At 27.8% G+C, this 19222-nt stretch overlaps 1 protein-coding gene across 1 annotated transcript; it reads left to right on the top strand.

Annotated features, from left to right (window-relative positions):
- The first annotated feature begins 12175 nt into the window (after positions 1–12175).
- LOC110611180 (carotenoid 9,10(9',10')-cleavage dioxygenase 1) lies at positions 12176–18283 on the top strand. Its single transcript, XM_021751345.2, has 13 exons — positions 12176–12356; positions 12442–12582; positions 12707–12809; positions 12899–13158; positions 13256–13435; positions 13519–13597; positions 16498–16579; positions 16676–16738; positions 16847–16985; positions 17173–17497; positions 17580–17647; positions 17853–18014; positions 18155–18283. The coding sequence occupies exons 1-13, from the start codon at positions 12252–12254 to the stop codon at positions 18272–18274; spliced, it is 1827 nt and encodes a 608-aa protein (XP_021607037.2). The 5' UTR covers positions 12176–12251; the 3' UTR covers positions 18275–18283.
- Positions 18284–19222: the final 939 nt, after the last annotated feature.

Genomic DNA, 19222 nt, shown 5'->3' with positions numbered 1-19222 from the left:
CATAGTTGTCCTTTTTTTTTTTTTTTTTTTCTCTAAAAGTTAAGAATAAAACTAAGAGTTAAGATCTAGGAAAGTGATTCTCTATATATTACAGTATTTTAGAGAAAGCAACAATATTTAGCTAACGGGTGTGAAATTATTATTTTAATAATATTAAGATAACAGTTTAAAATTGAAATAAATTATATTTTTTAACTAAATATATATGTGATTTTATAATTTTAATATCAATTCTTTTTTTTTTTTTTGCAAACAGCCTAATTAAAAGGTTTAATTACCATTTTAGCCAAAGTTAAATGGAGAATAAAATATATTGATGTGGCTGATTGGTCAGAAAAAAATAATTTTTTAATATGAAATCCACATTATCAAAGTTAAACTATATATATTTTAACCATTATTTTATTTTACAATTTTAGCTAATCTTTTATCAATTTTAATTAAAATTTTCAGATTTATCTGAATCAAATCGTATTCATAAAGTAACTTACCAAAAACATTTTAGTCCAATGAAATCATTTTTGAGTGGGATTATACATATAGTAAAAACTTGGCACCAACCCAGGTTGAAATTACACTTATTTACAAATTAAAAGCAGCTTAAATAACACTAATATAAAAATCGGTCTAAATAATGGCCGTAAATTTTTTTTATATATATTTTAATTATTATTATTATTATAAATTACCAGCAATTGTTTAAAATTGTTGTATATATCTCTATTACTGTAATATAAAACAACAATTTATTATCAAGTTTTGAAGTTTTGGTTCAGTTGTATTCTCTTATTATAATTATTATATATGAAAATAGTTTACTTTATTATTAAAATTTTAAAATTTTGATTATAAATATAAATTACAAAAATTTAGAATTAATAAATCAAATATAGATTGTGTACTGATAATCACTCATAAATAATAAAAAAAATATATAAAATTTAATATAATTTAGCGTAAATTTATTCCAAAAGAAATTTAATACTATTAATTATCTTTTTTATTCTCTCTCATAAATCACTCACATTACTAACACTCCAATAATCCTTACTGAGCTCATTCAGGAGATTCTTGTCTTTTTATAATTAGGCCACTAACCGAATAAAAATTTAAATTAGACTCTTTTATCATACTTTTCTTTCTGATAAAAATTCTAGTTAAAATTTTCTAAATAAAATTCTAATAATAATAGACTTTCTATTTATTTTGGACTACTAATTTTATTTGACTTGAAATTTTAACAACTTTCACTTTCAGTTAGGATAGAATTAGATTTCAAATCAATGTTTTATTGGGTACTTCTTTACACTCTTGATTATCGATGTTATTTTTTGCTTTAACTCGCAATCTAATTAAATTGATTTCTTCTAATGTGTAGAAATTATTTGCCTCAAGTTTTATGACCTTTATGTTTAAAAGATTACATCGGCTCACTCTCATTATTACTCGATCTTGAATAGAAAATTCATAACCCAAAGATCTAACTTATCGAAAGAAATTAAGTTCATCTTTAACTCTCATTATTACTCGATCTTGAATAGAAAATTCATAACCCAAAGATCTAACTTACCGAAAGAAATTAAGTTCATCTTTAACTTGGGAATATACTTTGCTTTATCAAATGCTTCAGTACGATTCACTATAAGAAAAATAGAGAAATAATGACTAAATTTAGCGAGCAACTCTAGCGACCAGTTTGTAACTATTTCGCTACTATGCAAATAAAATGAGTTTTGTATTTAAAAAAATACATAGCGACCAAATATTGGTTGCTGGATAATCGCCAATCAACCACTAAATTTTAGATGGTCGCTAATTATGACAGGACAAAGTGATGGAAAGCAACAGCGACGAATTTAGAGATCAATTTGTGATACTTTATGGCACGAATATGGTGCCATAAATTGTGACAATTTAATGTTTATTTTGCAACAGTCTTAGTGAAGAATCAATAACTAACGTATGATCGCTAACAAAATTTTCTTTCCTTTCATATATATGAGTAAAATGACATTGTTGCTGTGGATAATGATGAAATAGTGATCAAATATTAGTAGTCAATCAGCAGCTAAAATATGATTGTTAAGCTAAAACGATGTCATTTTTAAGTAGCAATCAATTTTGTGGTCACTAAATTTGCAACAACAATAGTGATGAATCAACGATTAATATGTGGTCGCTAAACGATTTTTTTTCCCGCATGTACATGAGTAAGACTACATCGTTGGTTTTAGATAGCGATTAATTAGCGACAAATTAGCGATGAATTTTTTATTGCTGACTTATAATTTAAGGTTTTTAAATTGTTTTAATATATAAGTTATTTATTATTGTCTTGACCAAACTTACGCCATTTTCATTTATTGGGAGTGAGTAAAACGATGTTGTTTTCAATTATTGGGAGATACTCAAACTTAATCATCAATGTTCTTTTCTTTCCTTATTCTTCATTTTCAATTGTTTCGTGCCATTTGTTTCTAGTGAAGAAGATATCTATTGTGGTTCGCATTGCTGTGGTCCTTCACCAGTGATTCACTGCCGTCGCTTCCATTTATTGATCTTTAGTTCACATTGATTCGTCGGCCAAATAGATTCATCTTTGTTGGACTTCTGTATCCAAATAATGTATTGGCCTTGTTTTACTGTATATTTGGCCTTGTTTTACTGTATATGTGGCCTTGTTTTACTAGAAGTTATTGGCAAAATCGTCGTTGTAGGATTGCTTTTTTTTTTTTCTTCTCCTTCCTTCATCTCCTTTCCATTTCCTCTCCGTTTTCTCTCTCCAACTCTCCCTACCTAAGATTTTTCTGAGAAACAAAACTCTCCCTACCTAAAATTTTCCTGAGAAACAAACAAGTTATTTTATTATCTATATCTCAATCTCAAACCTAATCACAATCGCACCTACCGTAATAATTTAAAATAATTTATTTAATTATTTTTACTTATTTTGAACTAATTTTATACATGGGTTATGGCACTCTCAAGATCCACAATCTTCTGGAGGTGGCTGTCAGCCTTTGTTTTACTCTATGTATATTGGCCGCGAATAATAATATTAGTTGAATTTGAATTTGGGTATGTTGTATATATATTAGCTTTGAAAAATAATATTATTGTATGTTTTCTTTGAATTTGAATAATAATTTTATTTTAAACCATATAGAAATTTATATGATACTAAAACAGTCCCATATGAATAAAATGATACTTGGTATAAATTCTTGTTTTGCTTTATTGGTAATAGATTATAAAGTAGCTATAAACTGTCATATGGATATAACTGAATAATGATATATCATGTTCTTTTTTTTTAGCATGTGAGATATTGTAAAGAGGATGATATGCACCGGAAGGCTTGAAAAAATATGGATTAGTGATATTTACTGATTAAATATATACATTTTTTCATTAGTTATCTAAGATATTAATATCTTTTTATTTAAATTAAGAAAAAGCATTGTAGATCATCTAAATCCTTGGGCTCCAAAAACTAAGAAAATGGTAAAATCTACATCAAATTATATTTGATAACCACATAAACCCAATCTTGTACAGACTTAATAGTTCAACCAAGACAAGATAAGCTAGCTAAAAATTAAGAAGGACAGCAAGAGGATAGCATAACTACACATTCAACCTAAAACTTTAACACAATGACTTAATAAGAACTTTCCTACATATGTCTTTTACTTATCCCATTCTTCTACTCATCACATTCAATCTAAAACATTAACACCTTTATTATTAACAGTGAATGTTTTACTATTACATTTTTTTTAAATTCCTCCACTCATTTTTCTCACTTTTACATATATATATATATATATATATATATATATATAGGAATATGAATGCCAATAGACAGTAGATGTATAATAGGTTCAAGGATGGGTTGTTGAATATCGAATTTTTAAACGATTTAGAGAAGTTCATACAATGTGCTTTAAACCATCCTAAACATATGGATGATTTGAATATAAGATGTCCTTGTAGTATGAGACGGTGTTTGAATCGCAAATTTCTACCTATGGATTATGTACGATATCATGTGATGAAAAAAGCTTTTGTCCCTAATTACTACAGGTGGACATCCCATGGTGAATCTTGGGATAATCAATGAACCACTAGTGTGCAATTGTCTAAAACTATCATAGAAAATGATTTCCAAACTAAGGCTAATAGTTGATACCATGAAATGATACTTTGAAGAGTTTGGTTAACCATCTCAAATTGAATACATAGAGGAGGCACCAAATGCCGAGGTACAAAAGTTGTATGAAATGTTACATGCAGCAAATGAAGGGTTATAGTAAAAGTTGCAAGGTACCTGAATGGATTAAAATCAGTTTTAAGGGATATAATTGGAGTTTAAATGTTGAGGACCTTATCCAAAGCTAAAAATGTTGCCCTGAAAATCAAGATGATGCAAGGAATGAGCTTTGATCCCTACAAAATAGTAAACACCAGTGCTAAAGCCAAAACAAATGACTATGGTAGGTCCAATCAGGGATATGGTTACAACTGAAATACCAAATAATACGTTTAAGAAGAAAAATTTGCTAGAAAGTGGCCCATGAATGAAAGAAAGGAGAAAGAGATGCCAAAGGCTACCAATTCTTATGTTAGATCAATCTATAGGAAGTGTTTTAAATGCAATTAATAAGAATATCGTTCTAGTGACTATCCTTTAAGGAAATAGTGAATGTCGTTGCTAGAGAAAAAGAAAATGATGTTAAAATTTGCTGTGAAGCTGAAGGAGAAGAAGATGATTATGATGAGGAGCTTGATGAAGAGCGGAATTATGTATTGAGAAGGATAATACTAGCCTTAAAAATAGAAGATCAAATACAACGCCACCAACTATTTCATACCAGATGTGCAATTAAAAAAAAAATGTATTATTATTGATAGTAGAAGTTGTGAAAATATTATAAAAAGGGAGACCTTGAAAAGTTTGAAACTACTAATAAAAAAAATCCCAATCCATACAGTTTGGGATGGATTAAAATAGAAGTGGGTTCCATTGAGCTAAATGAGAAATGCAAAGTCCCTCTTTCCATTGGCCAATACAAAGACGAGGTCTATTGTGATGTGATGGAGATAGATGTATGCTACCTATTGTTTGCAAAGCGATGGCAATATGATGATAGTGCATAATACTTTTGTTAGGAAATCAAAGATTTACCGCAACCCAAACACGCAGTGGAAAAAATAAAATCTCTAATTTCATTCTCGGGATCTGTGTGCTTCGTTTAATTCGAAAGGAAGGATAAGCTACTAACTTGCTAGATACTACGAGAAGATACAATCCCAGACTCAAGGTACTACTTTTTCAACGAACATCCGCTATGGTATCCACACGAACGTCTCTTATCCTTCTAGAGTGCTAGCTCTCTCTGATAGATATGCTGTGTTTCAATCTGCAGCTTCAAAACGAATTCTCAAAACGTGTCCCCCACAATTCGCAGTAGGAGTTATATACGTTTTTAAGTCTTTCAGTTTTCTTACACTTCTTTTCGTAAAAGAGTTGTGTGCATAACCCACGATCACAATCTCACAGATACTCTAATATGTTACGTGATAGTTTATTTTGATAAGGAAAACCGAAAAATCTTTTATCTGTAATAGTTACAGATAGACTGCAGATCTTTTAAATATTGTTATCTCATAATAATAATTAATATTAATAATAATGACATCTTTATTATTATTAATTATACTAATGGGCTTTTAGCCCATTAATATAACACATCAACAACGTTCTTTTGTGTGTGACCCAATAGGCTAATATTAATTGGCAATAGGCCCAGTCCCACAAGGCCCATAAATCATAAGCGGCTCTAACAATACATTATGACTACCCAATTAATATGAGGATTGATAGTCCGATAAAACCTAATAAATAGATTATGTATTAATCCCTTTGTCACACGATATCTAGTTTAAACATAAGTCATAGTCAATGTCAAACTTATAATGTTCAAACTTATAATGTTCAAACTTATGATTTCTCAATCTCTAAGTAGACTGATAAATTCAAATAATATTGATCACACTATCAATTCATTTGAGCACTGATAGCGGTTGTCGAAGCCGTAAAAAATAAACTTATTATCAATCAACAAATTAATTTGTAGATAGTGATAATAGGGTCGAACCACATGTATTTGACACTAAAGATCTTCCTAATTATGACTTGGACAAGTAAATAAAAAAAATAAAATAGGGGGGTTTGTTTTGATGATAATGAATTAAAACTAAACAGCAAGAGAAAGTAATAATTTAAAAAGATGAGTAAATCAATGGGAGAAAAACTCTAGTTGAAGTATGGATCTATTTCAGTTGTTTAGAATTGATCATTGATTCTTTGATACTCCTATTTATTTCAATAAATTAGTTTAGGTTGTGGAAGACGCTTCTCACAACTAAATTCCTCCTTAGTTTTAGTTTGACTAGGAAACGTTCGCTAATCAAACACTAGTTAACAAGTTGCCAAGGAACGTCCTTGGGGTTTTTTACTTTTCAACTGTTAACTGCATTAAGACTTAGAGAAACCTAATTCTAACATTGCCAATCGCGTGGTCAAGTTTAGCTTATGCAACCAAGTGTGCTTGTGTTCAAACAATCTAAGCAATTAAGGACTTAAATTATTTAAACTAACAATTTATCACTTATGCAATTAAAAGCAACAGGCCTTAATTGATTCTAATAACAAAGCAATAATAGCATGAAGATCAAATTGCATAAATATTGAAAAATAAGAGCTTAACAATGGAGTTTTAAATCTCCCAATTCATCACAAAACTGAAATTTTCCAACTTTAACTAGAAAAGAAGGTGTTTTAGCCACTCATGGTGGACAAAAATACACAAAAAGAAGGAAGAAGAATAGAAGAAGAGGCTGTTGTGCTACTGTTGAATTTCTGCAGTATTTCCGATGCCCCCCTACTGGTTTGTGGCTGTCTTCTTTTATAAGTGAAGAGTCCTAGTCCAATTAGGATTTGGAATCCTAATTTGACTTGGTCTTTTGTAATCTTTTATTCCTTCTTTGCCTTTGTATTTAATCATGAATAAATCTTATTTTTGGAGAAAGTCTTTCTTAGGAGTGACTCTTAGAGATGTCATAGGATTGGTCTTGTGGTGTTTGAAGTAGGATAGAACTCCACTTTTGAAATTCTGATTTTGCCCTTTTCCCGCGCTGCTGTCTTTGTCTGCGTCAGTTTGATTTGGGCAGTGATTTGCCCAAATCGCTTGCCCAGATCATTCCTGCAAGTCAGTCCCAGTTTCCTGCTTCAGCTTCCTACGAGTGATTTGGCCAAATCACTTCAACCCAATCAAATTTCCAGCTTTTTCTACACTTTTTCTCCAACTTTCCATTTTCTTCCTTTTCTACAAAAACGTCACAAAAATATAAATTAAGCTGAAAAAATGTGTAATTAGACAGTAATAAAGATAATAAAAATGTTGCTAAATTATGTTTGATCAAACACGACTATACATTTCTCAGTCTCACTTATTGAGGGGTCCAGAAGATATCTCTCTCAAAGAGAGGGACAAATTCTATATTGATTGTTCAATATCCTCTACATAATTTCTATTATGCTTAATCATAACCTTTATGATTGTCCGATTAAAGACAATGTTTGGTTATGTCAAAATATAGCAGTCCTTATGTCGGACACTATGACAATCTCAAATTAAGGGATTAAGCCATAACTACTTTGAGATTCACTTATGACAATAACTCATGTAGTGATCTCAGTGCGGGTACATCCAATACTTTGTTCTCTAACAAATATCTATGATTTTTGAATTATATCAACATATACATAATCATACTAGTTATATTTTATTATTATCAACATAATAATAAGTAACCAGGGATATTAATCATTATTATGTAACATGCAAACACATAATAATGATAATAAAAACCTCTTTTATTAATAACCAAAACGACAGACAAAAAGGTCTAAGATAATGGCCTAGAGCAAATACACTAACAACATTGAGAGAATCAATACTTATTGCATTGAAAAGAAAGGGGTAAAATATGCCTTGCTATCATAAAAAAGCAAGGCGCAAAAGAAGGAAGCTCGTACTTTCTTGATAATCGCCAAAGGCTTTGTGATGGAGGTCAAAAGTACAAAGTAAGTCTATATGCTAGTGGTGAAACAAGTACTACTGGAGCAATTAAATCCATAAGTAAAGGAGCCTTCTAAACTTGTTCGACCATTATTGAAAGAATTTGAAGAGTTGATGTTGGAAGACATATCGGATAAATTATCTCCCATGCGAGGTATTCAATATCAAATTAACCTTATTCTCATTCAAGTTTGCCAAAATTACCACATTATCGTGCAAGTTCGAAGGAGAGTCAGATACTCAAAGAGAAAGTGGAGGAGCTCTTATGGAAGGAACTGATCAAAGAGTGCATGAATCCATGCATTGTCCCTGCATTACTAACACCTAAGAAGGATGGGAGTTGGAGGTAGTTGTGCCATCAACAAGATTACAGTGGATTATAAATTTTCAATTCCTAAATTAAACAGCATGTTAAAGCAACTACATGGTACTAATTGCTTTACCAAGCTTGACTTGAAGAATGGTTACCATCAAATTCAAATAAAACTTGAAGATGAGTGGAAAACAACATTTAAAATGGAGGGGCTTTATGAATGGGTTATTGTGCCATTTAGATTATCCAATGTACCAAGCACCTACATGAGGTTAATAAATTAGGTATTAAACCCTTTGATGAGTAGTTTGTAGTTGTATATTTTGATGATATCTTGTCTTATAGCAACTCGAAAGATGAACATTTTAGCACTTGAAAAAGGTTATGATAGCCTTGCATAAAAACAACTATACATCAACTTCAAGTAGTGTGGTTTCCTAACCAACATACTACTATTCTTGGAGTATGTTATAAGTACAGAAGCATTCATATTGACGAAGCAAAAATAAAAGCAACAAAAGAATAGCCAATCCCAACTAATGGGTTGGTTGTTCAGAGTTGCCATAGGCTGGCCACTTTCTAAAGACACTTTATTAGAGACTTTAGCACCATTGCAGCACCCATGACTAAATGCTTGAGGAAATGGAAGTTTTAATAAATTGAAGAAACCACAAGTAGCTTTAACATCCTTAAGAAAAAGCTATGCACCATACCTGTGTTATCTCTACCTTGCTTTGAGAAGCTACTTGAAGTAAATTGTGTTGCAAGTAGGGTTGGAAATAGGTATTGTTTTATCTCAAAAGAAGATACTATACTTAAGTGAAAAGCTAAGTGATATTAGGAGAAAGTGGAGCACCTATAATAAAGAATTTTATTTCGAACAATTATTTGAAGTTGGGGACAAGGTAATGGTGTTTCTAAGGTAGAAGAGATTTTCTGTGAGCACTTATCATAAGTTGAAACCAAAAAACTATTTATGTGATTGTTCACAAGATCAATGACAATGCTTATGTTGTTGATTTGCTGAAAAGTTTGAGAATCTCAAACCTTCAATATTGTTGATTTATATCTTTTTCATTCTATGAATGAGCTTTTGTATCCTACTAATGATTTCAACTCGAGATTGAGTTGTTCTTAAGTGGAGGATGTTGAATCCCACATCGGTTTGGGATAGGGATAATGTACCCCGTATAAGGAGGGTTTTAGGCACTCCTCCCTCTTGAACTAGTTTTTGGAGTGAATTAGATCTAATCCAAATTTAATATAGTATCAGAGCTTGGTTCGGATTGTGAGTTTCAACTGCCTATAAGGCTGTACAATTAAGCATGTGTTGGGTTATTAAAAATATAAAGGTGAATATAAGTGGTTAGGAGGTAATATTAAATTGATTAGTCATTTTGGAGAGAAGTGCCTAAACCTATCACATTATCCCTATTCCAAACCAATATAGAATTCAACAGAGAATACTAATATGATATGGAGAACTAAAAGCAGCCCTCTCCTATTTTAACTGAAATTTTTTGTCTTCTATTTTGACCATAATCCTTTCTTGTTCTATTTCTATCTTTTCTGAAATTCATATGTTATTTGAAATTTCTATTTAAATTTTTCTACTACTTTTAGATTAGTTTAAGAGATTTTATGTTATTTAGGAAGCTATTTTGTAAATCCCCCATTAATTAGGATTAGTTTATTTCTATTTTAATATGAATTATCTTTCTAAATTATAGAGTTGTATTTCTATTCTAATTAATGGAATTAAAATTCTATAAACATTCTATTATCTTATATTATAGCAGTTCATAATTTGATTTCAATAAAACAACAGATAATTTATCTTTTATATATTCTTTCTAACAAATATATTTGTGAATGATATTTAGCTGCAATGCGTAATATTCTCTAATCAAATTTTATTTTTTCATGAGTTATAGTAAAATAAACTTTTCTACCATAAAATTTTACTCAGTTTTTTCAAACTTTTTACTTTTATTTTTTAGAAATGTATATTCTGGAGATATTTAGAAGTTTTGATAGAGTGAAGATAGAGATTTTAAAAATTTTTAAAAATTTTCTAAAAATTTATTTTAAGAAACATTAATATCTCTTAAATATTAGTTCTAGATTTTTAAATATTAAATTTTTTATTTGAAATTAAAATTTTCATAATTTATTTATTTTTAATAATTCTCTTATTTAAAATAAAAAAATTAATTCTGTTTAATTTAAAATTTTTCATTTTATAAATTTATTAAAAATTTATTTAATTTTTTTTTCAATCCACATAAACCTCTGATTACTTTAACAATATTTCTTTCCAAACAAGGGATAGTAGACAACGAATTTTACAATAACTAATGTTAAACCTATTAACCACGACATGAATCCGTTGCTAAAAACAAGCATAATGTTTTAAAAGGTAAAATGTTTAATACGGTATAATTTTAAGATTAATTACATATTTAGCCACATTTGTCTTTATGCTGATGGTAATGACCAAGGTTTGATACCCTTGTTTAGATCGCTGTTGTGGAGAATCAATTAAAGATACTAACTCAAGTCCTTGGATCATTATCTGCTTAGCTTATCTTTCGTCATTTTATAATCAATATTTATAACAACTAGACTGCCTTCGTGTCACGAAAGATATTTTTTGGAAATATTTTTTATATTTTTTAATATTTAAAAAATTAATAAATGAAAAATATTTTTTTTCTCGAAGTTATTATTGTTCAATTGGTGTTCCATCCATGTCTTCATATGATAAAATAAAAATATATTAAGTATCACATGCCATTCATGTGATAAAATATCCATCAATATCAATAATTAATGAATTAAAAATTTAATTTAGTTATTCTTTTTATTAATTTTCTTATGATTTAAAGTTAAAATTTTATTTTTTAATTAAAATTTTATTTGTAAATAAAATTAAAATTATGTATGATTTTATAAAAATTTATTTAAATTATTTTTTAAAAAATTTATAATTTCAAATGAAATCTAAATAAACACTTAATAATTAAAAACATTAAGCTATTAATGCATTTTATTTTAATTTTATCTTTTAAAATATTTTATCAATTTAATTTTACTATTTAATTATTAATTAATTGTTTTGATTTATATTAATTAAATCAATTAACAAATAACAATACATCAATTTTTTTAACATAAAATATTTATAACTTATCGAAAGGCTCTATATATATAATAAAAGATTTTATAAAATTAAAAATCTCAAATTAATTTTAGTAATTTTAAATTTAAATATATCTAATTGCTAAAACTAAAAAATAATATTAAATTTAAGAGTTTTTTAATTGAATTAAAATTTTAGATTTTTTAATCTCAGGCTTAAATGAAAGTCAAAGGGAGAGCTAATTGAAAATTTTTAAATAAAATGTATTCTAATAAATAAATAAATAAATAATCAAATTGAAGATTGCAATTTCATCTTTTTCCGCTGGTCCAACTTCACTCGAGCTGCTCGAATATTCTCTTTCAACTCTGCCATATTAACTGTCTAAAAATTAAATAAAATACTCTTAGAAGTTTTTTTTTTTTTTCATCCTCAATTTGATTATTATTATAATTATTATTATTATAATAATAATAATAATTATTATTATTATTATTATTATTATTGCAGTTATGTGATAGGACATGTCCAAGAAAGAACTCACACCTTAATCTTTCCTATAAATCTCATAAATAGATAAGCTTTCATGAATGCCAGTCGCTGCTACACAGAAAATTAAATAGTAGGGGAGGAAATTAAGAAGAGTAAAATGGCATTCTCCCCTGTTGCTTTACAAGTAAATGGTTCAGCCTTCAAGCCTTTCTCCTCCCCCAGCTTTCATCAACTCAAAACCTCATTATCCTCAACATTTAAGGTATGTAAATGTACATGTGTCGCTAAATATTTTAGTGGAAGTGATTTTTATCTCCACGAGGACTAATCTCTTATAGTGGGATCAGCCTTTCTACAAGGAGTTGCAGAAGTTGCCAATGAAGATGAATCTTCCTAAGACCATGATAAAAAACATCAGTGTGAGAATGTTAGAAACATTTGTAGATTCCATGTTTGAATTTGTTGATCAACCATGGCTCCCATCTCAGGTATAAAGGAAATTCTTGTATATTCATATAACATCAAGTATGGCAAATTGAAGAAAATCTTCAATCATTCGTCCCCAGAAAAAAAAGAATTAAAACTTTTATTAGCTTGATGAAAATATTGCAGAGCAACTTTGCACCAGTTGAAGAGATTGGAGAAGCCGTTGAGGTTACATGGATTGAAGGAAAAATCCCGACAGATTTCCCAGAGGGTGTGTATGTAAGAAATGGTATGAAAACTGCAGCATAACTACATATATAGTTAAGATAAATTCACAGATGGTGTGTTCTAACATGGCTTGATTCTTTGTCTAAACAGGTTCAAATAATTTATTTGGAGGCCTGCAATCAGCAGTTTCAGTTTTTGGAAGATCAAACCAAGTTTGGGTAGAGGGTGAAGGAATGCTTCACGCTCTATACTTCGAAAAGGACTCTGATGGGAAATGGAGCATCTTCTACAAGAACAAATTTGTCGAGACTGAAAGCTACAAGAAAGAAAGACAAAGAGACAAGCCAACTTTTCTTCCAACAGTGGAAGGAGATTCTTTAGCTGTATCGGCAGCGATTCTCCTCAATATGGTTATCTTTTGCCTGATTTTTATTCTTGTGGAATTATAGATTTTGGGTTTGTATTATAGGTCCAATTAATTCAAATTTTATATGTGTTCATATGCAGATGAGATATGGCCTTCCTACTAAAAATTATCAAAATATCAATGCATTCGTACACTCGGGAAAGCTGTATACAACTACTGACAATTATCCAGCTCTAGAGATTGATATGCATACCTTGGAAAGCTTGGACAATTGGGATTTCAATGGAGCTTGGAAGGGACCCTTCACTAGCCATCCAAAAGTTGATTGATTTCCCATTTCCTTTATTTATATATAACTTCAAAGCCATGCCAAAGTTTGATATATCTGTTTCTATGACTGCAGGTAGCTCCTGGTTCGGGAGAGCTAGTTACAATGGGCGTCGACGGACAGAAACCTTACTGTGTCATTGGAGTTGTGTCTGGTAGGTCTTTATTGTTTCTCTTTTAATATTACCCTGTAAAATATAATTAGATTTGTGACTTATAATTCTAATAAAATTAAAAATATTATTTTTTAATTAAAAAAGAATATTTCTCAATAATTCGAATATTATTTTATGCGTGGTAATTATTTTATTTATTGTTAGGATAATTTTAAAAAAAATTTATGATTTAACGCATTTTTAATCAGTATCTTATACTTTAATTTATAATAAAAAGTAATGTGATTTCATATTTTTAACAAAATGAGACTTTTTCCTAATTGGTAAAAATTTACTTTGTGAAATTTAGTAAAAGTTACATTCTAGTCCTTATATTTTTAAATTTAATCCTTTAAGTTTTATTTCATTAATGAAATAATTCTTTAATATGTAAACTTTATATTTTTAACCAAAATTAATTTATATAATTTTTATAGATTGGTCCCTAAATATTGTAATTACTTAAAAGTCATTATATTTACAAATTAATCTTTCTATTTATTAAATTTTATTCTCTTATGTATGAAAAAAAAGTAAATAAAGATTAAATAAAAAATATGATATTTCCTTTTTGTTTTAATCAAATAAAAAATAAATAAATTATTGAGAAGGAAAAAGTTAAACGAGAAGACTTCTTTGAACTTAAATTTAGATACATATTATACCAAGAATTTTTACTTAATTTTATTTTAATAGTTTATTTTTAAATATAAAATATTAAATTTAATAAATATGCAGGATTAATTTATAAAAATAAAAATATTTATTTATAAATAATTATAATATTTAGAGACTAATTTATAAGAATACGAATGAATTATAGCTAAGAGACTATTTTATTAAAATATAAAATTTTATAATTAAAATTATAATTTACATATTTTACAAAACTTTAAAAATTAAAATATAATTTATTCAAATTAAAAATTATTTTTATTTAATTTTAAATATCATATCAATATTTATTAAACATATTAAAGAAAAATCTCACTCCACTGATAGAGTGAAATCACGTAACTTTTTTTTATCACAAATTAAATTATTACTTAAAAAATGTGTTAAATTAATTTTTTATAATTATACTTTTATTATTTTATTTTTAAATTATGGAGTGAGTGGTCTAACTCTAAAAATAAGAGTATTATACAGATATTATTTAGCTTTTGATTAGCTAACTGCTATGGAGAGATAGTAAGGGTGATGCATTATCCAAAGCGCAGAAGGAACATAAGATTTAAGTAGGATGAATTCTTATCCATTGATAAGTGAGTTTTTGCCATGTTTAGAAGCCATTTTTAATTATAAATTATTGTATATAATAATTATATATTATTTATAAATTTATAAATTTTTAATTTGTTTGAAATTTTTAGTGGGTTTTAAATGTTTAAAGTAATTATTGTATAATATTTTAAATTATATATCATGGGAATAAAAGAGTTTAAATTTTTTTCTTTTGTTTTTATTATCAAAAGATGTATAAAGTTTTTTTTATCTAATAATTTTATTATTTATTAATAATAGAAATATAACTAAATAAGCATATTAAAAATTTAAATATATTACTTCTCACATTTTATTCCTCAGAAAATAAAGATGTAATAATTTTTTATATTAATCATTTTAAAGATATAGTCAATTTTTTGTAGTTTTAAAATTTTTTAATTATAATATATTTAAAATTAAAGAGTATAATTTTTTTAAAAAATTTTAGTTTTTTATATTTATTGCTGTTATTCTTCACATAAGACAGAAAATATATGTATTATTAATTAATTACTAGTTGATTATTATTTTTTTCGGTCTTAAATTTTTTATTTCAATGTGATTAATATATTATATTAAGAAGTCGTAGAAAATTAAGAAGTCACATGTGAATAGTAATGGTAGGAAATTAAAAGGTCATATACAAATAATAATAAAAAAATAATAAATTATATTTATTTTGAAAATATTAATCATAATATTAAATATAAAAATATAATTTAAAAATAAAAATATAATTTATTAAATTTAAGTGTACCACTTGAGAAAAATATACAAACGTAGTGTGTTATTTGTCACAAGTACGGGAGAGCATAAATCGGTTTGAATCGAAAAATTGAATTAAATCGATTGATTTTGGTTTAATGGTTCGGTTAATTGAAATATTCTGTTCGATTAGTATTTTTCAGTTTATTCGATTTTCGGTTCGGTTCGGTTCGGTTTAAACGTGTTAAATAATCGAAAAACCAAATAACCGATTTTATACATACTTTTATTATGTAAAATATTGATTTTATATGTATTTTTAAATTTTACATAGATTTTTATGGATTTTTTAAGTATTATCATTATATATTCAGAAAATATTTATTGATAAATTTATGTGAAATATTTATTAAATTATTTTACTAAAATTAAAAGCAGAAAATTAAAAAAAAATTACAGATTTCGATTTGAATCGAATCGAACCGATTTTTATCAATTCGATTTAATTATATTTTTATAATCGATTTTTTCGATTTTTATTATTTTTACAATTCAATTTTAGTTTTTTCAGTTCAGTTCGGTTCGATTCAAAACCGAACCGACCGATTGCACGGCACTAGTCACAAGTATACAAACTTAAATATAATACTTGTTAAATTTTTTTTTTAGCTTATTTTTTAATCTAGCTTTAGATAAATATGTATAAATATATTGTATTATGTTAATTAGATGATGATAAAAAAGACTAATTAATGCTATGAATATTTTATTGTGAGAGATTAATTGATATAATTAAATTATTATATATAAATATATATAAAAATTTGTAGAATCTGTGGACGTAGTCCTATATTAAAAGAGTTAACTATGTTAAAGTTTTGTATTCTTCCTATTATTTGAGAGTAATTATCCCAATATATGGATTTCAGTTGATGGAAGGAAACTATTACACAAGGTTGATATTGGGTTCAATAGAGGTGTCCTTAGCCATGAAATAGGGGTTACCCAGAAGTAAGTTCAGCATAAGCATCATCTTTTTGTTTTAATTAAGTACAAATTGGTAATAAAAAATATTAAGGAAAATCATTGATCATCTTTTTGAATCAGCTACAATGTGATCATTGATCATCCTCTCGTACTTGACCTGACAAGAATCATCAAGGGAGACCAGTGAGTATATATAGCTCAAACTTGGAATGTGTCTATGATTAATTTATAGAAATAACACCATGTAAGTCTTACCTGCTATAATATATATACCCACTAAATTACATGCAGATTATTAAAATATGACAGCAAAGGGAAATCCAGGATAGGAGTGATGCCTCGTTATGGAGATAAAAATTCAATCAAGTGGTTTGAGGTTGAACCAAATTGCACCTTCCACCTAGTGAATTGCTTCGAGGATGGTGATGAGGTAAGAAACTTTTTATCCTTGGAGATTAATTGATAAACCAAAGGAAAAAAAAAAAAAGAAAAAAACTTACCGAGAACCGTTTAGTATAGACTCCAAATACAAACAAGTAGATTTCTCTATTAAAAATTAAAGGAGATCAACCGGATCAATGGGCTCAATTTCATATTGATCAAAAGTGCAATCACAGGTTGTAGTAGTGAGGGGATGTAGGGCTTCCACATCCATCATACCTGGTCCGGACTGGGGTGAAGACAAATTTGAATGGTTTTCAAGAGGTTTTAACTTTTCGAAATTCACCGAGTATGATGCTGATGATTCAGAAGAAAATGGGTATCTCTTTCATCAAGTACATGAATGGAGATTAAACATGGCGACTGGCACAGTCGACGAGAAATCTCTAACTGGAACTGAGTTCTCCATGGATTTCCCCTTCATTAATGGAGCATTCACTGGTCTAAAACACAAGTATGGCTACACCCAAGTCATTGATTCACTAGCAAGCTCTACCTCTGGTAAACAAAATTCATCTTTAAAGGATTCCATATTTTTATTATATAAAGCTGAGATAGATACATTTTTCTTTATGCATGGCAGGAGTGACTAAATTTGGACGTTTAGCCAAATTATGCTTTGAAGAAGGGCAAAGATCCACAGTACCTGAGGTGACAATATTAACTGATGCGAACATGTAACTGTGAAAATGCGTGAATTTACTATAGAATTTTTATACCGATTTGAACGTTTGTGGTTCATGTTATAAGATCGTAAGATTATCTTAATTATATTTTTAAATAATTTAAGTGTATTATATAACATTTCTAAAGTTGAGGGTGCTACAGAGATTTCAAGAATTTAGTAACCTTGCAGGGAGAGAAAACTTGTGGGGGACAAATAAAAGTAGAATATCATAAACTGGAAGAGAATGTATTTTGCACAGGAGCTGCGTTTGTCCCTAAAAGTGGGGGTGATGAAGAAGATGATGGTTTTATTGTGACTCATGTGCACAATGAAATGAGTAATGTTTCACAGGTGAGTTTAGTATTCCTTCTCTATACAAGCACATATTTATTTGGCGAAAATGTTTTTTTCTTAATTATTTTCTATCTATTTTCCTATGAAGTTTCATTTCTTGACATGCAGAAGTTCTAATACTGGTGTTGTTCTTGCAGGTTTTAATAATTGATGCTAAGAAGTTTGAAAGTCAGCCAATTGCCACTATAAATCTCCCCAATAGGGTACCCTATGGTTTTCATGGAATCTTTATTTCCATGCCGCCTGAGCAAGCCTAGCGAATTTGATGCGGATGAGATGGACTCTGATATTTAGATTAGTGAACCAACTCAAATGTAATTCTTAAATGGAAAAAAACGTTTTAACTAGTTTTGATATGAGTATCAAAATTATTATTAAAATCTTAATTCGAAAAATTCGTTCAGACATCTATGTTTGTAATAATCTGTTTTTAACTATGTAATCGCCCGTGAGACTTAAAAATATTGTGTAAGGTTTCAAAATGACTTCTGAAATTTTTTTTGTTAATATTTTAAAATTTTTTTTATGCCTATTTAAAATTAGCATTATATTTTAAGGGACAACTTATTTTCTATTCAGAATTATATATTTTTCTCTAAATTTATTTAGAATTTACTTATTGAATGCTTCGTCAGTCTCTCTGCATATTCAACTTTTTTTTAGTTAAAGAATAAAACTAAGGATTAAAATGCTGGAAAGTTTTTCTCTATATATTACAATCATTTCCAAATTTTAACTATTAATGATGATGGTACATATACAATATCCATCATGATTAATGTATATGTTACTCTATGAGTCATATTAACAAAGGTAAACTATATCTTTTAGCTCTTTTAGCCAATTTTTTTTTTCAATTTTAACTAAAATTTTCAAAATGATCTGAAAAAGTATTCATGCAGTAACATACCCAAAAAATTTTTGCCCAATAGAATCATTGTCTGGTGGGATTATTCTATAAAAAATTGGCATGATATTGCTAGGCACATTAAGGCATCTTAAATAATACTAATATAAAAACTGGTATAAAATAACGACTGCAAATTATTTTCTTAAATATTTTAATTGTATTTATAAATTATTAATAATAATTTTAGAATTGGTGTATCTCCTTTCATTATTGTACCATAAGAGAATGGTTTTTTTATTTATTCGTAATAGATAAAAAGTACATTTAAAATTATAATTTTATTTAATAAAAAATT

Source organism: Manihot esculenta, chromosome 3 (genome assembly GCF_001659605.2).
Source record: "Manihot esculenta cultivar AM560-2 chromosome 3, M.esculenta_v8, whole genome shotgun sequence".
Classification (NCBI taxonomy): Eukaryota; Viridiplantae; Streptophyta; class Magnoliopsida; order Malpighiales; family Euphorbiaceae; genus Manihot; species Manihot esculenta.
The sequence above is the reverse complement of the archived record's forward strand: the minus strand, read 5'-3'. Positions and strand labels throughout refer to the sequence as shown.